Source organism: Pipistrellus hanaki (genome assembly GCF_964339955.1).
Source record: "Pipistrellus hanaki genome assembly, chromosome: 8".
NCBI classification, from domain to species: Eukaryota; Metazoa; Chordata; class Mammalia; order Chiroptera; family Vespertilionidae; genus Pipistrellus; species Pipistrellus hanaki.
Window position 1 is genome coordinate 4,280,684 of NC_140510.1, and position 22,290 is coordinate 4,302,973.

General features: G+C 46.0%; 1 protein-coding gene, 1 long non-coding RNA gene and 1 pseudogene across 3 annotated transcripts in view; 2 read left to right on the forward strand and 1 right to left on the reverse strand.

The window, feature by feature from the left end:
* Window positions 1–22,290, reverse strand: part of LOC311626542 — a 150,760-nt gene that overhangs the window by 122,775 nt on the left and 5,695 nt on the right. The gene's annotated exons all lie outside the window — the stretch shown is intronic.
* ERCC3 (ERCC excision repair 3, TFIIH core complex helicase subunit) overlaps window positions 1–22,290 on the forward strand; it is a 46,161-nt gene that overhangs the window by 6,166 nt on the left and 17,705 nt on the right. Inside the window, exons 8-10 of the mRNA XM_084892009.1 lie at window positions 912–1,226; window positions 11,779–11,963; window positions 19,728–19,930. Coding sequence (XP_084748135.1) covers window positions 912–1,226; window positions 11,779–11,963; window positions 19,728–19,930 — 703 coding nt within the window. The remainder of the gene's footprint in view (window positions 1–911; window positions 1,227–11,778; window positions 11,964–19,727; window positions 19,931–22,290) is intronic.
* On the forward strand, window positions 14,351–17,764 carry LOC311626535 (D-3-phosphoglycerate dehydrogenase-like; annotated as a pseudogene). Its single transcript has one exon. The product of its transcript is annotated as a D-3-phosphoglycerate dehydrogenase-like (transcript).

Consider the following 22,290-nt stretch of genomic DNA (forward strand, 5'->3'; position numbering starts at 1 on the left):
CCAGGGGCCTGTCCCCAACTGAGGGAGGCAGCCGCGCAGGGGGGGACTGTGCCCTCGGGGTGGTTCTTCTAACGCCCCATGAGTCGTTTTGACGCACATTCCTGGTAAAGGAAGAATTGCTGTTTAGAGGAATAGCTTGAGTTTTATCTTAATCTTCGAATGTTGAGTGGAAGTAAACGTGGAGGCCCTCGTCTTCCCCAGCAGTGCCCACACCTGCCCCTCTGACGTCTTAGCCCAGCTGGTTGTGGGGTGACAGCAGCTGGCCTGCTGTGGCCTCCGCAGTTCAGCCATGTGCTGGGCAGCCTGCCAGCAGCGTTGCTTCCCCAGGGCTTTGGGCGAGCCAGGCCCTGGCTTTAGTGTGACCATGTTAAAGTGCCAGTAATTGTGTCCCCTATCTCTGGTTTGTTTTGAGATTTTAGCATTTATTATTTTTTTTAAAATATATCTTATTGACTTTTTACAGAGTGGAAGGGAGAGCTAGAAACATTGATGTTATGAGAGAGAAACATCCATCAGCTTCCTCCTGCACACCCCCTTCTGGGGATATGCCCGCAACCAAGGTACATGCCCTTGACCGGAATCGAACCTGGGACCCTTGAGTCTGCAGGCTGATGCTCTTTCCGCTGAGCCAACCGTTTCTGCATGAGATTTTAGCATTTAAACAACATACACATAAAACGCTACAGTAGGGGCTAGCACTTTTCTCCTTGCTTCTGACATTTGTGTGTAAAGTGGGCATGTATCCTCTTCATCCAGAAGAAAACAGGCTCCAGAGCAGTCCGTGCTTCTCAATGTCAGCTGTGAAGACGGGTAGAAATAATTTGCCCAGATCTGTGTGCTCACGAGTCTGCCTGACTCTGTCCCGTGTTTCAGCCTGGCCCTGGGTAGAATTATTCTCTGGTTTCTCATAGGTGCTGGGAAGTCCCTGGTTGGTGTGACAGCTGCCTGCACTGTCAGAAAGCGCTGTCTGGTGCTGGGCAACTCCGCTGTGTCTGTGGAGCAGTGGAAAGCCCAGTTCAAGATGTGGTCCACCATTGACGATAGCCAGATCTGCCGCTTCACCTCTGATGCCAAGGACAAGCCCATCGGCTGCTCCATTGCCATTAGCACCTACTCCATGCTGGGCCATACCACCAAGAGGTCCTGGGAGGCTGAGCGCGTCATGGAGTGGCTCAGAACTCAGGAGTGGGGCCTCATGATCCTGGACGAGGTCCACACCATACCTGGTGAGCAGGATAGGAGCTGAGCTGCCCACTCACTGTGTGGACAGAAAGGGATTTCCAGCTGTGGGAGGGACTTCCTGGGGAAAGCTTTCCAGTAAGCCATAGCAGTGGGGTGAGGGCGGGACAGTCACAGCTTCCTGAACCACCGGCCAGGGGAGTTCTTTAAGAGATGGTGTTCTCCTCTTTGCATCTTACTGTTGAAGTTCAGCTTACCTGCGACAAGGACTGGGAGTACTGAACATCCTTGGCAGTAGTGTTTGTTTCATTTGAAGGCTAAGTACTGGTCCTTAGTATGTTACTTCCAGTATCGCAGGCAATCCGTTTTTAGAAGTAGCTCCTCTGACAAAATGTATAAACCATCGCAGCCACTCATTCCCGGCACACAGTTCAGGATTGTTAGTGATTTAGGAGCTGTGTGCGGCTCACCGCGCTCCAGTTCGAGAACTTCCTCCTCACGCCCAGAGTCCTCTCCCCCAGGCAGCCGCTGAGCTGCCGGGTAGCCTGGCCTTGGCTGGAAGCCTGTGAGCACAGCGCCCACCTTCCTGTGTCTGCTGCCTCCGCCGCCAGGGCTCATCCTCGCGGTACGTGTGTCCATAGTGTCCTCACTGCTGAGCAGTGTTCCGGGCCAACCTCAAGACCAGTGAGGAATTTGATGCGTTTCATTAAGAGTATGAGTAATGAAATGGCGGCAGAGGCATTCTCACCTGAGCATTCACAGTACTGTCAGAATGGCTCTAGCATCTGCTCTGAGAGAGGAGTGCTCCACCTCGGGTGTCTGACGATGCCTGGATGCTCGCAGGGCTCTCGGTAGAAGGAACCAGGTGCCGGTCCTGAGGTGGGAGGGACTTGGCGTGGCCTGACCACAGCAAGGTGGCCCAGTGACCAGAGGGCAGAGGAGAGCAGTTGAGGTGAGGGGGGTGGGCAGGGTAGGCCTGTGGTCACAGTAAGACTTATACTCTTGGTGGGCGGGAAGCCACTGGAGGGATTGGAGCAGAGGTGACACGGCCTGACTCGGGCTGTTGTGCTGGCAGTCATGGAAGGAAGTGGGTAGAAGCACTAAGTGGTTAGGTTATGGAATCCCAGGCAGAGGAAAGGTGGCCTGTTCTGATGTATTGTAAAGATCAGTGGCCGCACGTGGAGCTGAGGAGGAGAAGGTGAGATGGGAGCATTTGGAAGGAGAGAGTGGACGTCACTTGGAGTGGGAAAGCGTACTTATAGAGGACAGGCCTGGCGGGTGCCAATGAGGATTGGGCTTCCGACGTGTTAATCTGATCGCCTGTTGGACATTCAGGCGATGGCAGAAATGTCAGAAAATGGGCAGAAACACGCAGAGACACTTCACCAAGGAGAATGTAAGATCCCTGTTGGCCCTTGAAAAGCTTTGCATCACTGGCTCTCGGGGAAATGCATATTAAAAGCACCATGGAACACTGCCATGCACCTATTAGAGTGGCCAAATGAAAGGCTCTCAACCAAGTGCTGGCAGCGCAGAGCACTGACAGCTGCTGCGCATTGCCAGAGGAAGTGCAGAACGCAGTCCTTGGGAGAGGGGGCAGGTATTAGTGACCACGTGGCTTGAGGTCCCACCGCGGTGTCTGTCCCAGAGAAATGAAGATGTAACTTCACACAAAAACCTCTATGTCAATGTTTATTCCCGCTCCAGTCATAGTCCCCAGGAGACACGAGAGACAGACTCAGGCATCAGTCCCTGGACACTGCTCCGCAGTGAAGAGGCCACACGGCTGCTGGACGTGGCCACTGGCTGGACTTAGGCAGCCAGCTGAATGCTTGGCCTGTCTCAGGTTACATAGTGTGTCCTGCGTGCTAGGACATTCTTTTTTATTTCAAGTATTACATCTGTCTCCTTTTTCCCTGATCGGCCCGACTCCCACCCCCAGGGCAGGCCCATTCGTTATGCTCATTGCATGCAAGTCCTTTGGTGAATCTCTAACCGCCCCACCCACCTGCCCCTTGTCTCTGGATCTGTTTTTGTTCATCAGTTTATGTTGATCTTTATATCCCATATATGAGTGATATCTATCTTTCTCCAACTGGCTTATTTCACTTAGCATAATGTTCTCCAGGTCCATCCTGTTGCAAATGGTAGAAGTTCCTTCTTTATAACGGCATAGTATTCCATTGTGTAGATTAGGGGTGTAGAACTCAATCAGAGAAGGGGCCAAAATCTAAAATCCAGCCTAAATCGCGGGCCGAATGATTTACTGAACAGTCATAAACTGACAATGTCATAAACTGACAGCGGAGTGCAGTGATGACAGCGCGGTGCGGGCCACATTGCAAGGCCTGGCGGGCTGGATTTGGCCCGCGGGCCTTGTGTTTAACACATGTGGAGATGTACCAGTATTTTAATCCACTCATAAGCTGTTACCAAATCTTAGCTATGGTGAATTGTGCTGCTGTGAACATAGGGGTGCACATACCCTTTCTGATTGGTGTTTCTTTGGGAGATAGTCCTAGAAGTGGGATTAATGGGTCAAATGGGAGTTCCATTTTTAACTTTCTGAGGAAACTCCATACTGTCTTCCACAGTGGCTGCATTAGTCTGAACCCAGCAGTGCATAAGGGTTCCTTTTTCTCCACATCGTCGCCAGCACCTGTCCTTTGTTGATTTGTTGATGATAGCCATTCTGACAGGCAGAGATGGTACCTCGTTGTTGTTTTGATTTGCATCTCTTGGAGGATTAGTGACTTTGAGCATGTTTTCATGTGTCTCTGGGTTGTCCATATGTCCCTTTCGAATAGTGTATTTAGGTGCCTTGCCCATTTTTTGATTGGATTGTTTGTTTTCCTTTTGTTAAGTTGTATGAGTTCCATATAAATATTGGAGATTAAACCCTTATAGGAGATAACATTGGCAAATACGTTCTCCCATGCAGTGGACTTTCTTGTTGTTTTGTTGATGGTTTTTTTGTTGTTGTTGTTGTAGAAGCTTTTTATTTTGATGTAGTCCCATTTGTTTATTTCTTCCTTAGTTTCCATTGCCTTAGGAGCTGTGTCTGTAAAGATACTGCTACGACATATGTCTGCTATTTTGCTGCCTGTGGAGTCTTGTAGGATTTTATGGTTTCCTGTCTTACATTTAAGTCCTTTATTCATTTAGAGTTTGTTTTTTTGTATGGTGTAAGTTGGTGGTCTAGTTTTATTTATTTATTTTTTTTGCATGTATTTTTTTTTTGCATAACCAAATTTCTCAGCACCATTTATTGAAGAGACTGCCTTGACTCCATTGTATATTCTTGCCTCCTTTCTCAAATATTAATTGAGCATAATGGCTTGGGTTGATTTTCAGCTACTCCGTTCTGTTCCATTGGTCTATATGTCTGTTCTTGTGCCAGTACCAGGAAGTTTTGAGAACCGTGGCTTTGCAATACAGCTTGATAGCTGGTATTGTGATCCCTCCAACTTTGTTTTTTCTCAGGATTGCTGTGGCTATTTGGGGTCTTTTTAAATTCCAGATGAATTTTTGGAGAGTTTGTTCTAGATCTTTGAAATATGCTGTTGATATTTTAATGGGGATTGCATTGAATCTATAGATTGCTTTGAGTAGTATGGACATTTTAATGATGTTGATTCTACCAATCCATGAACATGGTATGTTCTTCCATTTGTTTATGTCTTCCTTTATCTCTTTTTTCAATGTTCTGTAGTTTTCTGAGTATTGGTCTTTTATGTCCTTAGTTAAGTTTATTACTAGGTGTCTTAATTTTTTTGGTGCAATGGTAAATGGAATTTTTTTTTTTTTGCTTCTCTTTCTGAAGTTCGTTATTGGTGTATAAAAAGGCCATAGATTTAAGGCTTCTCTTTCTGAGTTTGTTATTGGTATATAAAAAGGCCAAATATTTCTGGGTGTTAATTTTGTATCCTGCTACATTGCCAAATTAATTTATTAGGTCTAGTAGTTTTTTTAATGGAGTCTTGGGGTTTTCTATGTACAGAATCATGTCATCTGTGAATAAAAATGGTTTTACTTCTTTTCCAATTTGGATGCCTTTTGTTTCTTCTTGTCTGATCGCTATGGCTAGCATTTCCAGTACTATGTTGAACAAGAGTGGTGAGAATGAGCATTTCTGTCTTATTCCTCTTCTTAGGGGAAATGAGTTTAATGTTTGCCCATTGAGTTTGATGTTAGCTGTAGGTTTGTCATATAAGGCTTTTATTATGTTGAGATATGATCCCTCTATTCCCACTTCGATGAGAGTTTTTACCAAGAAAGTGTTGGGTTTTGTCAGATGTTTTTTCTGCATCGATTGTTAAGATTATGTGATTTTTCTCTCTCAACTTATGTGATGTATCACATTTATTGACTTGCAGATATTGTACCTTCCTTGCATCCCTGGAATAAAGGATCTTTCTAATGTATTGCTGAATCCTATTTGCTAGAATTTTGAAGAGGATTTTAGCATCTATGTTCATCAAAGATATTGGCCTGTAGTTCTCTTTTTTTGTGGTGTCTTTATCTGGTTTTGGGATTAGGGTAATGCTGGCTTCATAGAAAGAGGTTGGAAGTATGCCTTCCTCTTGAATTTTTTGGAATAGTCTGAGGAGGATAGGTTTTAGTTGTTCTTTGAATGCTTGGTATAACTCCCTTGTAAAGCTGCCTGGACCAGGGCTTTTGTTTGCTGGAAGATTTTTGATCGCTGCTTCAATTTCTTTTGTAGTTATGGGCCTATTCAGGTTTTTTTATTCTCCCTGAATGAGTTTTGGGAGTTGGTATTTTTCTAAGAATATGTCCATTTTATCTAGGTTGTCCTGTTTGTTGGAATAGAGTTGTTCATAGTATTTTTTCATAATCCTTTGTATTTCTGTGGGGTGGATTGTTATTTCACCCTTTTCATTTCTGATTTTATTTGGGTCTTTTCTCTTTGCTTGTTAATGAGCCTGGCTGGAGGTTCATCAGTCTTGCTTATCCTTTCAAAGAACCAGCTCTTGGTTTTGTTGATCTTTTGTATTTTTTTTTTTTTTTTTGTCTCTGTATCATTTATTTCTGCTGTGATCTTTATTATTTACTTCTGTTTATGCTGGGCTTTTCTTATTACTCTCTTTCAAACTCTTTGAGTTGTAGGGTTAAATAATTTAATACCATATTTTCCTGGTTTTTGAGATAAGCCTGTAGAGCTATGAACTTTCCTCTCAAGACTGCTCTCACTGTGTCACATAGATTTTGGATTGTTGTGTTTTCATTGTCATTTGTTGCCATGATGCTTTTTATTTCTTCTTTGATCTCTCTGGTAACCCAGTCATTGTTTAGTAGCATGCTATTTCGCCTCCAGGTGTTTGTTTTTTTTTTTTCATTGTTTTTATTGTAGTTAATTTCTAGTTTTATGCCATTGTGATCTGAGAGGATGCTTGATGTGATTTCAGTCTTCTTGAATTTGAAGAGACTTTGCCTGTGTCCCAATATGTGGTCTGTCTTTTAAAATGACCCATGTGCACTTGAGAAGAAAGTATATCTTGTGTCTTTGGGGTGAAATGTTCTGAAGATGTCAATTAATTCCATCTGATCTAGTGTGTCATTTAGGATTGATGTTTCTTTGCTGATTTTTTGTTGTTGTTGTTGTTTAGAGGATTTGTTCAGTGGTGTCAGTGGGGTATTTAAGTCCTCTACTATGACTGTATTGCTGTCAATCTCTCTCTTGATATTCTTCGAAAGTATTTTTTATGTATTTGGGTGTTCCTGTACTGGGTACATACATGTTTGTCAGAGTTATATCTTCTTGAGGTCTAATTTGTGAGGTGTAAGTATTGCTACCCCAGCATTTTTTTTCTATTTCCATTTGCCTGAAAAACCTTTTCCCATCACTTTACCATCAGTCTCTGTGAGTCCTTTGTTCTGAGGTGATTCTCCTGTAGATAGAAGATATATGGGTCATGTTTTCTTATCCGCTCAGCTACCATGTGTCTTGTGATTGGGACATTTAATCCATTTACATTTAAAGTTGTTATTGATAGGTACTTGTTTGTCTCCATTTTTATTCTTCATACCTATGTCCTTCTTTCCTTCCCATTTCTTCTTTTTACAGCAAATTCTTTAGCAATTTCTTGCATTGCTGGTTTGGTGGTAATAAACTCTCTTAGTCCTTTTTTGTCTTTGAAGCTCCTGATTTCACCCTCAATTTTGATTGATAGCCTTGCTGGATACAGTATTCTTGGATTCAGACCCTTGCTTTGCATGACTTTGTATATTTCATTCCATCCCCTTGTGGCCTGATGTGTTTCTGTTGAGAAGTCAGTCGATAGTCTGATGGGAGATCCTTTGTAACTTTATGTCTCTCTCCGGCTGCTTTTAAGATTCTTACTTTGTTGTTGGTGTTTGCCAATTTAATTATAATGTGTCTTGGTGTCTATCTTTTGAGGTTCATTTTGCTTGGGAGTCTGTGAGCTTCTTGGACTTGTGTTTTTTTCTTCCTGATATCAGGGAAGTTTTCTGTCATTATTTCTTCAAACAGGTTTTCTATTTCTTGCTCAGTTTCCTCTCCCTCGGGTACCTGTATTATGTTGTTTTTTTTCATGGTGTCCCAAAGCTCCCTTAGCTCTCCTCCTATTTTTTAAGGTTTTTTTTTTTTCTTCTTTTTTTTTTTTTTTCCCAGTTGCTGCTCTGCTTCGATGTTTCATCCTACCTTATCTTCTTCCTTGCTGATGCGGTCCTGTGCTTCTTCTAGTCTACTGTTAATGCTTTCTATTGTGTCCTTTATTGCAGTGATGTCATTCTTCATTTCCTCTTGGTTCTTACACATGTTGTTGAATTTGTCTTCCATTCTTTTCAGCGACCTTATGACCATTGCTCTGAATTTTTTCTCTGACCAATTGCTTGCCTCCATGTTGGTTACTTCCTTTCCTAGTGAGTCCTCCTTTTCTTTGGTATGGGGGCTGTTTCTTTGTCTCCCCATTTTTGCTCCTCTCAGGGTGTCTGGTTATGTTTTTCACTCTCTACCTGGTTGACCAAAAAGCACAAAATACAACTCGATAAGACATGACACAAGAGGGAACAAAACACGAATATATTTACCATACCAATAACCCCAAATAAAGGTGACCACCAGAGGAAAGAGAATTAGGGGAGAGAAAAGAGCACAAAATAAAATATAATAAAATAAAAAATAGAAGTAGTGAGATTTGTTCACTTGAGCTGAGTTTTAATGTCCCACATGGGCTGGTTTAAGACCCCTCTCTCCTGTTCTGCCTGCCTCGTCTCAGTTTCCTGTCAGGTAGTCAGCACCGTGTTGAAGTTCCCAGCGAACCGCCTCTCCTCTGTCTGTTTCCACAGCCTTGCTGTCAGCCAGGAGGGACCAATCTGCCAGCTTTGTTTTTCTGCTTTCAGTCGCATTTACACAACTGCCTCTTTCTGACATGGCCTCCAGGTGGCGGTATTTCTGCATTACATAATTTCCAGGACCAAATGGCCCTTCAACTCAGGCCCTAAGGGCTCCTGCAGGTATTTAGAATGTCTGTTTCCCTGCCCAGCTCAACGCCGGGTGTGGCTGCGCTGCTAGGAGAGGCCTGGTCTTCAGGAGAAAAATGTCTGTTCAGGTTGGAGGGATGGCTTCCTGATCATCTCTCCCTATTCTGCTCCCCAGCTTCCACAAAACCACCTTCCCCTGCAGTCTTGGTGAGTGTTTTTAATAGAAGATCCTATGCACTGGGCTTAGCGAGTAAAAGCAAGGAAATTATAAAGACAGAGGAACCGTGCCGCTGCGTCTCATACCCCCCCCCCCCCCCCCCCCCGCCCCGGCATTGCGTGGCCAGTGCAGAGCTGAGACTCTAGTCCCGGCTGCACGCGTTTCTCCCTCCAGCCCAGACCCCAAGCCCATCTCTCTCCAGGCGACCTCTGACCTTTCCGTCCATAGATTGTCTTGCCATCTGTATTGTATTCACCAATTCCGGTTGGATGTTATTCATTTCAGCTGTTTCTTCTATCTGCTCTGTGACCAGGTGCAGGACCCATCTGCCTATTCAGCTCCCACCTTGTCTCACCCTGGACAAACTTTTTAGGAGCCCGCATCCAGGGAGGCTGGAGTCTTGGTGTTCATGGGTTCACAACTGAGACAGCCGGTCCCTGGGCATTGTGGTTGTGGGGTCCCAGGAGGTATCCGAAGTCTCCCCAGGTGGAGGTGAGGCTGGGCTCCAGTCACAGGCACTCTCCCCTTCAAGATGGCGCGGTCTCTGCGGGAGAGCCGGCCGCCCTGGGAGAGATTTCAGTGGTAGGGGAGCCTGGTCCGCCAGCCCCCCAGCAGTCCTGTGGAATATAACTCGCTAGGACATTCTTGAAAGAGAACTTCGGCGATGGGGACAGGTCAGTCTGTGCTGGGGCGGTGTGGGGGCAGAGGTGACTATAAAGGGAGGGCACAGGGAGGATTTTTTAGGTGATAGATTGGTCTGTATCCAGATTATGGTGGTTACACAAATCTATACATGTGTTAAAGTGTGTGATAACTGCAAACTAAAGTAAAAAATAATTTGGAAGATGGTAGGTGTTTGGTCAGATTGGATTGGAAAATGATGGTATAATCATATCATCTGCATTTGAGACGTGGGAAGGCTTGAGGCTTTCTGCCTGAATGTGGATTTAGTATGTTCATGCTGCTCTTTCACATGACCCAGTCCCAGAGGATGGCAGCCAGGCCTGAGATCGGCTCTGGAGAGGAGGCTGTGCGGTGGGCCCACTCAGTCCACGTCCCTGGCTCTGGCTCTCCTCTGGTTGGGCGGGTAGAAGAGTGAAGCCAAACGGCTCTAAAGAGTTTGAGGTCAGGCCCTCAACAGTCGAGAGCAAATGTTAAGTAAGGGAATTCTAGCAAATTGGAGCTTCTTGACTGTTAGGCTGTGCTTTTACAGATCTTCCAAAGGAGCCCTGTTAGGCCATTATATGAATAAGAAATTCTTAGTGCAGTATTTGTATGTATGAAGTGGCTACTGTATGGGAGGCACTGTGCCCATTTCAAGTATTTATTGAGAATCGTTAAAGGGGCAGGCACTGTGCTTGGCATGGAACAAAGAATCACACAAGTAAATGTCAAACAACCACTGTGACATAATGTGCAGTGAAACAGGCCACACACAAGAAGCACCTGCTGTGACTCCGTTTTCTGAATTTCAGACATCCTGACGACAAGCCTTGGTGCCTTGAGGGAGAGCCTTGAGGGTGTTGCCCGGCGGTCAGAGGAGAAGCTTTGGGTGCTAAGGTCACTCTAATCTTGACCTGGCTGGCTCTGCAGGTGTGTACCAGCCAGGTGCTTCAGCAGCTGGGAGTTCTTCCCCGGGGCAGCTGTCACGGCTGTCTGAGATGCTGCAGCCATGCCACTGGTTTGCAGACATTGCTCCAGGAAGGGTGTGTTGGGGCTCGAGTACCCAGCCGGGTCCAACTCGTGCATCCCTGAAGCCGGTAATCCCTGGGCCATCTGTAATGCTGCCTCCTGGGTCCCACGTTAGTACCACCATTGCCATGGCAACCATGTCCTGATGTGGGGAACCTGGTCTGGAGTTCTCGGCTATTCTTTTGGAGCTACCCCAGACTCTGGTTTTTTGTTTGTTTCCCGTGTGTGTGTGTGTGTGTGTGTCTGCCACGTTATGCTGCAGTATGTGGGACACTAAGATCTTGTTTGCCTGGGGTTGGACAGTCTTTGCTGTTCACTGTTAGGTTCTGGTTCGTGTTTCGGTGCATTCTGACCTCGAATTCCTCAGATCATTATCAGCATTATCAGGTTTTACCTTTAACTGTGGTAAGATGAGCATTTTAACTTTCCTTCAGAGTACCGTTGACCCTTGAACAAATTCGGGGGTTAGAGGCGCCGGTCCTCGTGAATCAAAAGAGCCTCTGTCTAACTTAAGCTGGTCCTCAGCATGCTCGGTGAGATTCCCACCTCAGATAGAAAATGGAGTGGTGTCATGGAGCCACGCATTTTAAACTTGTGGTGTTCAAGGGCCAACTATTAGAATATGAAAAAGGTGAGCCCATGGGTACCATAAATTGGGTCTTTAAAAGTAAACCTCATGCCCTTTTATGTGTTTATTTTATTTAATTCAATAAATCAGGAAGATACAACGTTTCAGAGAAAGGAGGAGGGGAAGTTGCTGCTCTGCCAGCTGGTTGGGGGCTGCGGAGGAGAGAGCTTCCTGAGCCTGGCTCATCCCCTGCTCTCCTTGGTTTCTGGGGAGATGATGGAAGCCATGCAGGTCTGGCTCCCTTGGCTCCTCTGGTCTCCATGTGCCCAACCATTTTCCTGGAAACCTCAGTGCAAGTCTCAGGTGGCACATTCTCTGGCTAATTCAGAGCTCAGTGGCATGGTCGGTGTTGTAGTTCCCACTCTCAAGTAGGCAGTGCTGGAGCGCTCACAGGGAGCTCCCTGGCAGCTGCTCCCTTGCTCTCCTATCCCCCTTCTTTTTAGAGGTCTGGCTGTGATGATATTGAGTCCAGACAAGCTCCTGTGGTCCAGGAACCTGGGTCAGCCACGTATGTCCCGGGCCAAGGTGAAGTCACAGGCTGATGTGGTACTTGAGCATTTACACAAGTGACCGTGTGAATCACTGATTGTTTCCCCAGCAAAGATGTTTCGACGAGTGCTCACCATCGTGCAGGCCCACTGCAAGCTGGGTCTGACCGCAACCCTGGTCCGGGAAGATGACAAAATTGTGGACTTAAACTTTCTGATTGGGCCCAAGCTCTATGAAGCCAACTGGATGGAGCTGCAGAACAACGGCTACATCGCCAAAGTCCAGTGTGCTGAGGTAGCTGCCCCCTTCCTTGCAGTCTCTTGGGGAGTGGCTCCTCCCGGGGTCCGGGGAAGTGGATCAGGTAGGTTCTTCCCAGGCAGATACACAGGTCAGGTCCTGAGCAAAATTGCTGCCATCTCCAACACCTCTGTTCCCTGTGAGCTGGGTGCGGTTCTGCCACTTTACAGACGTGGGAAACAACCGCTGACCAGGGCATGCAGGGAGTGACCAGGTGAGGGCGCTAATCCAGGCTGGCTTGGTTCCCTCCCTTCTGGGAGTGAGTACTCACCTTCATGGGCTGGTCCTACGTGAGCAGTCATCCTGGCCACGCCACACTGCTAAAGCCTAGTGGTCAACAGAAGGCTTTGATCATTTTATTTCTAAGAAGTCATTTCCTCCAATATCCTATATAATAAAAGCCTAATAAGTGAATCATGGCGGAACAACTGGTCACTATGATGTGCACTCACCGCCAGGGGGCAGACACTTAATCCAGGAGCTGCCCCCAGCCCGCAGGCACTAGGCAAGCCAAGGTGGGTGCCAGCGGGGTACCCCAATCACTTGCCAGTTGCCTCCCACAGAGGGAGATGACTGGTGGCAGGAGTCGGAACCGACAAGCAGGCAGTGCCAGGCTGGCCAAAGCAGGTGCCAGCAGGGGGACCCTGATCACCCCACCAGTGAACCCACAGATTGGCCCTGATTGCCGGCCAGCCCTAGGGACCCTAGCCATGCATGAATTTCGTGCATTGGGCCTCTAGTTCTATAATGAATACCTACCTGCACAAGTATATGATAAAAATACATCTTCAAAATAAGTCTTCTCGGGAGGAACAAGAATTCTTTCTTGCACTAAAAATGACTTAGTGGTTAGAGTAGGGTGGCCTTTGTCAGGAGAGGGTGGAAAGGGTCTGAGGGGTAAGGACGAGTGTGAGGACTGAAGGGTAGATTTGCTCTGTTGAAAACTTCTTATCTCCGGTTGTGTCTTTGTAATCACCAAGCATCCCGCGAGACAGAGCTGCCAGAGCCTTGGGAGCCCTTTCCCTCCCCAGTTGCATCTCTCCTGCCTACAGCAGCGGCGCCGCTGTCTTGGGGCTATTTTACCTGCTATGTATAATTTTTCCTGAACAGGGTTGTTTCATTTTACCTTTTAAAACATGTTTATGGCTGAGACCGGTTTGGCTCAGTGGATAGAGCATCGGCCTGTGGACTGAAAGGTCCCGGGTTCGATTCCGGTCAAGGGCATGTACCTTGGTTGCAGGCACATCCCCAGTGGGGGTGATGCAAGAGGCAGCTGATCGATGATTCTCTCTCATCGATGTTTCTAACTCTATCCCTCTCTCTTCCTCTCTGTAAAAAAACCAACAAAATATATATATTAAAACATGTTTATGTATCTAAAAGTAGAAGCAGGTTATATATTTCTATGACTTGTCACTGCTCTATTTTTATTCCTTGCATAATGCATTATTTTTTGATGATGAACTGTAGCACTAGTTCATCCCTTGATTTGCCCTGTAGTATCCCATTATACAAATACACCATAATTTGATATGCAATGGAATATTAGATAGCAGTGAAAAAATAAACCTTCCAATGTTGAGTTGTTTAAAGTTTTTAATAGCTTTATCAAAATTTAGATTGCATTCTGTGGATAGAATAGAATCTACCAGGATGCATAATATGTATTAAGGGTATATATTGTTTCATAAAATTGTGTCTTTGTGTGTGAATGCTTAGTTTGTGGTGTAACATAATCCAAGTTTGTAGGCCACTGCTCTGGCAGGTGCACCTCGAAGTAACACTGCTGAGTTGAAGGCTCCTTGGAGGGTTGCCTTCCTCGTCATGTACGGCAGACTTTTCCAGAGTGAGTGTGCCAGTTAACCCCCCTCAGGGTGAGTGAGGGCATGCCTCACCTCCACTGCCCAGTAGCTACTTGTTTTCTTTTAACTTTTACTAACCTGGTAAGTGTGAAATGGCATTTCTTTATTGTCTTATTTGTGTTTTCCGCTTTACGAATGACAATGAGAATCTTATCAGATAGTTATTAGCCACTTATGTTTCATATTTTATGAATTGCAGGATTTTAAACAATTTACTGTGAGAAAAGAATTGCTGTGGCTATAAAGAATGAGAAATTCTTGAAATTCTTATGGAGTCATGACAGGAGATGACTCAGAAACCAGGAAACATTGACAGCAAAACTCACGGATTTTCGTGGCACACAGCGGGTGGCAGCATGCTGTGGCTTGCGGTGCACATGTGGAAGTACAGTGGTCCTGGCCAGAAACTCCGTCTGTTAGTGTGGTCCAGTGTGGAGCTCCCAGGGGTCATTTTGTATTGGTATGCAGCCTTGAGACCTTTGAAACTCCCAGCACATCAGTCAGTTAAGTTTGTCAGCAGCCCAAGCCCAGGGCCCAGCACAGAAGAGGCCCTCGGCAGTGTTGCTATCAATCTTATTTGGGTGCTCAGATTGTTTTAGATGTGACAAATGAGGCACACCACTTTCATGCTGGCTTCTATGGCCAGATGACATGTCTCCATCATTATGAGAGTACTTCCTTGCTGACTGGCCCAGCAATATATTATATTCCTGACTCATCTAATACTTGTCCTGCTCTCACCCTTTAATCGGTCATTTTCCACGGAGCTCTTTCAGTGGAGAATGTAATTTGCAAACCAAGTTCTGAGTGTTAGGTGCATTCATTGCTACCAGGGTGTCATTGCTGGGCTCACTGAACAGGCAGAGCCAGGAAGTGTGTGTGCAGATCTCCGTGTGGAGATGGGTCCAATTGAGAGGCCCCTCACACCACTGGTGGGCAGTCTGGTGCCCTCATGTGCAGCTGGTGTGAAAACAATTCCCTGCACCTAGAGACACTGAAAGGTCTTATCAGCAAGCTAGATAAGATGCCTTCATGAGCCAATTAGTTAGGAGTCATCTATATTTGTGCGGCCCAGAGGGAGGTGTTTCCCAAATTTCTGAGCAAAAACATACAGGAAGTTTCTCGCATTTATACCTTTCGAGTTTCTTTGCAGATTTCACAAAGAGCTCTGGGTAGGTTATTGTTACAAACAGTTTGTAACCTTGAAAACCTAATGAATCAATACTTGGCATAAGATATGGGACTTATTATCAGTATTAGTCTATTATATCAGATGGCTAGCTTGCAAGGTCAGACAGTTAAGTTTTTATCTTTTTCTATTATTCAAACTAAAATAGTTACTTTACAGAATAAGAGACTATCTCTATAATAAAGAGCCAGGGTTTCAACCGAAGCTCGACCAGACCAGAAGTCGGTGCTGGGTTGCCGTGGCAACCCAAAGCTGATTGCTCTGGCTGCTGGTGCGGTGCCCCAGCACTGACTGCTGAGGGGGCTGCGAATCAGGACCAGAGACGCCTGAAGAGAAGCAGGGACTGATCCATTGCCTCTGTGCCAGCTTTTGATCAGTGCTTGCCTCCCTCTTTCTCTCCCAGTCTGGTCAGCAGCCGCACCTCCATTTCTCTCCAGGCCTCCACCAGGGCTGCTGATCAACACTGCCTTTCTAATCAGGCCCCGTTGATAGGCCCAGAGATGCTAACTAGAATAGAAACCGACCAATCAGAACCAAATCTGGGTGAAGTGTGAGGAGCCAATGGCTGCCTAGGAGACAGAGCTTTTGATGCTGACTGGCATAGAAACTGACTAATCAGAACCAAATCTAGGAGCTTAGAGGTGTTTCTGTCCAGAAAGAAGGGTTGATTCAGCAATGGCCTTCACAAATCTACGGAAAGTGCTCATCAGTGACAACCTGGACCCCTGCTGCTAGAAGATCCTGCAAGATGGAGGGCTGCAGGTGGTGGAAAAGCAGAACTGAGCAAAGCGGAGCTGATAGTCGGAGCTGCAGGACGGCGAAGGCCTACCGTCCACTTGGCCACCAAGGTGACCATGATGTCATCAGTGCAGCAGAGGAGCTCCAGTTGGTGGGCAGGGCTGGCACCAGGGGGGGACAGTGTGGATCCGGAGGCCTCTGGAGGCCGCTATGAGGAAGGGCATCCTGGTCGTGAACTCCCAGTGGGAACAGTCTTAGTGCTGCGAGTGCTGGGGAGCTCACCTGTGGGATGGTCATGTGTCTGGCCAGGCAGGTTCCCCAGGTGACGGCTTTGATGAAGGATGGCAAATGGGACCGAAAGAAGTTCATGGGAACTGAGTTGAATGGAAAGACCCTGGGAATTCTTGGCCTGAGGAAGATCGGGAGAGAGGTGGCCATCCAGATGCAATCCTTCGGGATGAAGACTGTAGGGTATGACCCATCATCATCTCACCAGAGGTCTCGGCCTCCTTCATCATTCAGTAGCTGCCCCTGGAGGAGATCTGGCCCCTCTGTGACTTCATCACTGTGCACACCCCTCTCCTGCCCTCCACCACAGGCCTGCTGAACGACAGCACCTTCGCGCTGTGCAAGAAGGGCCTGCACGTGGTGAACTGCACCGAGGAGGGATCGTGGACGGGGCGCCCTGCTCCGGGGCAGTGTGCGGGCGCAGCGCTGGACGTATTCATGGAGGAGTCGCCTCGGGACCGCGCTGTGGTGGACCCGAGAACGTCATCAGCTGTCCCCACCCGGGCGCCAGCACCAAGGAGGCCCAGAGCTACTGCGGGGAGGAGACATGGTGAAGGGGAGAGCCCTCGCGGGGGTCATGAATGCCCAGACCTTTACCAGTGCCTTATCTCCACACACCAAACCTTGGGTTGGTCTGGCAGAAGCAAGCCTGGGCAGGGTCCCCTAAAGGGACCATCCAGGTGGTAACGGAGGGCTTATCCCTGAAGAATGCCTGAGCCCCGCAGTCATGGTTGGCCGCCTCAAAGACGCTTCTAATCATGCGGATGTGAACTTGGTGAACGCCAAGCTGCTGGTAAAGGAGGCCGGCCTCAATGTAACCACCTCCCATAACCCCACTGTGCCAGGAGCGCAAGGATGCAGGGAAGGCCTCCTGAGCGTGGCTCTACTAGGTGCCCCTACCAGGCTGTGGGCTTTGTCCAGGGCACCACACCTGTGCTGCAGACACTCAGCAGAACTGCCTTCAAACCAGAGTGCCTCTCCGAAGGGGTCTGTCCCTGCTCCTGTTCCGGGCTCAGCCCTCCAACCCTGCCACACTGCCTGCCATGATTGGATTCCTGGCAGAGGCAGGCATGCAGCTCCTGTCCTACCAGACCTCGGTGGTGACCGATGGGGAGACCTGGCACGTCATGGGCATCTGCTCCCTGCTGCCCAGCCTGGACGCCTGGAAGCAGCATGTGACCACGGCCTTTCAGCTTCATTTCTGACCTTGGGGCTCACCAGGACCAGCCTTGGGGGCTTTGTGATCAACACTGAGAGGTCACATTCCCGGGGCTGACACCACTTATCTGGTCTGACCCTGTAATGACAACTTAATAAACAGGACACCCCCCCCCCCCCCAAAAAAAAAAAAAAAAAAAAAAGAACCAAGTCTGGGTCAACTATGAGGCACCAATGGCTGCCAAGGAGGAGGAGCTTTTGACTGACTGGAATAGAAACTGACCAATCAGAACCAAATTGGTCAGCAGGGGAGGACCGTTGGGGGCAAGATCAGGCTATAGGGGAGGGCCATTGGGGGCGAGATCAGGCCGGCAGAGGAGGGAAGTTGGGGGTGAGATCAGGCAGGCAAGCAGAGGCAGTTAGGGGTGATCAGGCATGCAGGCAAGTGAGTGGTTAAGAGCCAGTGGTCTCAGATTGTGAGAGGGATGTCCAACTACTGGTTATCCCCCAAGGGGTCCCCAATTGGAGAGAGTGCAGACTGGGTTGAGGGAATCCCCCTCAGTGCATGAATTTGTGCACTGGGCCACTAGTCTATATATATATATATATATATATATATATATATATATATATATATATTTATATATTTTAGGTCTAGTAATAATGTCGTTTTCTAATACTTTTTAAAATCGAATTTATTTAAACAATACAACAAAATTTAATCAACAATATAGTTGCCGTTGTTTTCTACTACTTGTGCCCAACGCTCAGGAAGCATTTTAATCCCTCTGTTGTAAAATTCTTGTGATTTTGATGCAAAAAATTCGGTCAATGCATTTTTGAGGCATTCTTCATTATTAAATTTTTTTCCAAGAAGAAAGTTTTGCAAAGAACGAAACAAATGGTAATCGGAAGGGGCAATATCAGGAGAATATGCAGGTTGAGGGAGAACTTCCCATTCCAACTGGCGCAGTTTTTCAGCAGTGATTCTTGCAGTATGCGGTCGTGCGTTATCGTGGTGAAGAATTACGCCCTTCCGATTAATCAACGCGGGTTCTTTTTCTCTTAAAGCTTGGGCTAACCTTTCCAATTGGGCACTATACACTGCACTTGTAATGGTTTGGTTAGATGGTAAAAGTTCATAATGAAGAATTCCTTTAAAATTCCACCAAACACACAACATCACTTTTTTCACATGCAAGTCAGGTTTTGGCGTGGGCTGCGGAGCCTCATTTTTGTCCAACCATTGAGGCCACCTTTTCAAATTAACTTACAGCACCCATTCTTCATCTCCAGTAACAATTTGCTCTAAAAACGGCAAACGGTTTTGACGAGAGAGGAGCAAACTGCAAATTGTGACTCTTTGATTACGGTTGTTGTCGGTCAACTCATGAGGAACCCATTTTCCAAACTTTTGGACTTTGCCAAGTGCACTCAATTGATTGGAAATTGTTTTTTGTGAACAATTTAAAGTTGTCGCAAGCTCTTGTTGGGTAATTTGAGGATTTTGCACCAAAAGAGCTTGAAGAGCTTCTTGATCAAAATTGGACACACGGCCTCGACCACTCTTGTCATCTAACGAAAAATTTCCCTCGCGAAATTTCTCAAACCAACGCTGGCATTTTCTGGCGCTAACTGCATCTTGACCAAGAGCACTACAGATGTTTTTTGCAGCCTCACTTGCTTTTCTTCCTAATTGGAACTCGTAAAGCATGCAGTGCCGAATATGCTCTTTATCCGCCATCTTCTTAGCCCTAGTTTTGCAACAAAAACCAAACCAAACACAAACTTTTTCAAGCAAAACTTGTTAATTGCACTTCACACGTTCTGTAGATACCACGTGTTTAAAGGTTATGTCAATACAAGTCAACGCCAAGCAAGATTTTAAACGAATGTTTAAAAACGACATTAATTATTACTAGACCCGAGATATATATATATATATATATATATATATATATATATATATATATATATATATATATATATATATATATATAAAAGCCTAGCCACTGGAACAGCAGAATGACTAAAACGACCAGAATGACTGGTGGCTATGACTCGCACTACAGCAGCCAACCAGCCTGATCCAGGCCTAATCGGCCCCTAACACCTTGATTGGGGGTGGGGCCAGCTGGTCAACCACCTTTGGCCTCTCTCCCCCACTGGCCTGGCGCAATGAGCCCCACCCGTGCATGAAATCATGCACTGGGCCTCTAGTCTAAAAATAACAGAGTTGACCTATAGAATAAGAGACTAAGAATAACAGAGTAGTTCAAACAGCAGTTTTCCAAAGGAAGGATTACTATTCTCCCTTCGAGCAGCGTTTTAGCGTGTGGAGTGCCCTGGCTGGTTTTGGTTTGTGTGGGTGTGTCTGTGTGCGTGTGTTTGTTTACAGTTGTATTGAGATATAATTTACAAACCTTTGTTTTAAAGTTAATTCTGCTAAATGAATGGTCTTCGCTAGTTTCTAATTGTGTAATATTTAAACTTACACACTAACCTATGATTCTTATTGTATCACAGGTTTGGTGCCCGATGTCTCCCGAGTTTTACAGGGAGTATGTAGCAATCAAAACCAAGAAACGAATCTTGCTGTACACCATGAACCCCAACAAATTCAGAGCTTGCCAGTTTCTGATTAAGTTTCACGAAAGGAGGAATGACAAGATTATTGTCTTTGCTGATAATGTGTTTGCCCTGAAGGAATATGCCGTTCGCCTGAACAAGTAAGAATTGAAAAGTTGAAGTTGGCGCCTAAGCCAGTTACCTTCCCTTTGTGAGAGTGCAGAGGTGCCTGGTTTTTCTTGAAGCTTTTAGGGACTTCTAGGATCCAAAGGTCTGGTTCTGTGGCCCCAGCCCCAGGAACCAGGCAAGACAGAGGAAGGAGTAAGTGGTTGACGTTAGAGGTTACAGTGTGGAAAAGGGAGCTGGGTCACCCTGAGCCCAGGGAGCAGGGACTAGAGTGATGCTGCTTTGGACCTGGACTCCCGAGGGTGGGCAGAGGTTGGCATTGGGAGTTTCAGACCAATGAGCACTGTGGGTTGTGATGAGGTCAGCCTGTATGGGCCAGGGACCAGGGAGGCAAGGCAGACTGGGCCAGCATCCCTGGGATGGCCTCCCATTGAGAAGGAGCTTCTTAGGACATATCGGAGTCCTTATCAGCCACCTGCCTGTGTGTAAAGACTGGCTATTGTAAACCCCCTGCCCTGGCAAAGGATGAGGACTGTGCTCCTGCTGCACTGGGCCTCCAGGGCGTGTCCGTGTGGCGGGAGGAAGGCCCTTTCTGCAGGCAGGCCTTGTTCTTCCTGTGGGGTGGCAGGATGGAGGCTAGGATCCCTGCAGACCAGCTTCTCTGGGGCAGGCTGTGATTGAATCCTCACCTTACCCTGCAAGGAAGTCAATTGCATTGTTCCCATTTTATAGATGACAAAGCTGAGACAAAAATTAAGTTTCTTAAATATCTAAAATTGTACCTTTAATTTATTTTTTAATTTTTATTTATTATTTAAAAATATATTTTATTGATTTTTTACAGAGAGGAAGAGAGAGGGGTAGAGAGTTAGAAACATCGATGAGAGAGAATCATCGATCAGTTGCCTCCTGCACACCTACTACTAGGGATGTGCCTGCAACAAAATTACATGCCCTTGACCAGAATTGAACCTGGCACCTTTCAGTCCACAGGCCGATGCTCTATCCACTGAGCCAAACCGGTTTCGGCTATTTTTATTTTTTTTAAAATAAACCTTTTATTGTTGATAGTATAAAGATCTTATTTTTTATTTTTATTTTATTTTTTTATCAGAGTAACATAGTAGTTAACATGTTAAACGCCATGTCAGTCACTGACATGTTAGTGACTGACACTATACTTTCCGTCTGGAAGACAAAACAGGCTGGGCGCTTAGCATGTTAAGAAAAACCACAGTTCTTTTTTTTAATTTATTTATTTATTTATTTATTTATTTATTTTTTTTAAATATATTTTATTGATTTTTTTTTCGACCCCCTCCCTCCCTCCCACACATCCCCTCCCTCCCCAAAGTTTTGTGTCCATTGGTTGCACTTATATGCATGTATACAAGTCCTTCGTTGATCTATTTTCTCCCCCAGATCTTCCTCCCCTCCCCGCTGTAATTTGACAGTCTACTTGTTGATGTACTGTCACTATATCTATCTTATGGTTCATCAGTTTATAATGTTCTTTATTATCCACAAATGAGTGAGGTCATGTGGTGTTTCTCTTTCATTGATTGGCTTGTTTCACTCAGCGTGATGTTCTCCAATTCCATCCAGGTTGCTGCAAATGATGAGAAATCCTTCTTTTTTATGGCAGCATAGTATTCCATTGTGTAGATGTACCAAAGTTTTTGGATCCAATCATCTGCTGACGGACACTTCGGTTGTTTCCAAATTCTGGCTATTGTAGATTGTGCTGCTATGAACATAGGGGTGCATATATCCTTTCTGATTGGTGTTTCTAGTTTCTTGGGATATATTCCTAGAAGTGGAATTACTGGGTCGAATGGGAGTTCCATTTTCAGTCTTTTGAGGAAACTCCACACTGTTCTCCACAGTGGTTGCACCAGTCTGCACTCCCACCAGCAGTGCACGAGGGTTCCTTTTTCTCCGCAACCTCGCCAACACTTGTCGTTTGTTGATTTGTTGATGTTGGCCATTCTGACAGGTGTGAGATGGTACCGCATTGTTGTTTTGATTTGCATCTCTCGAATAATTAGTGACTTTGAGCATGTTTTCATGTGCCTTTTGGCCTTCCTTCTGTCTTCTTTTGAAAATATTCTATTTAGGTCCATTGCCCATTTTTTAATTGGATCATTCATCTTCCTTTTATTTAGTTGTATAAGCTGTCTGTAGATGTTGGAGATTAAACCTTTATCAGTGGTAACATTTGCAAATATGTTCTCCCACACGGTGGGCTTTCTTGTTGTTTTGTTGATGGTATCTTTTGCTGTAAAAAAGCTTTTTATTTTGATGTAGTCCCATTTGTTTATTTTCTCTTTAGCTTCGATTGCGCTAGGGGTAGTATCAGTGAAGAAGTTCTTTTGGCATACGTCTGAGATTTTGT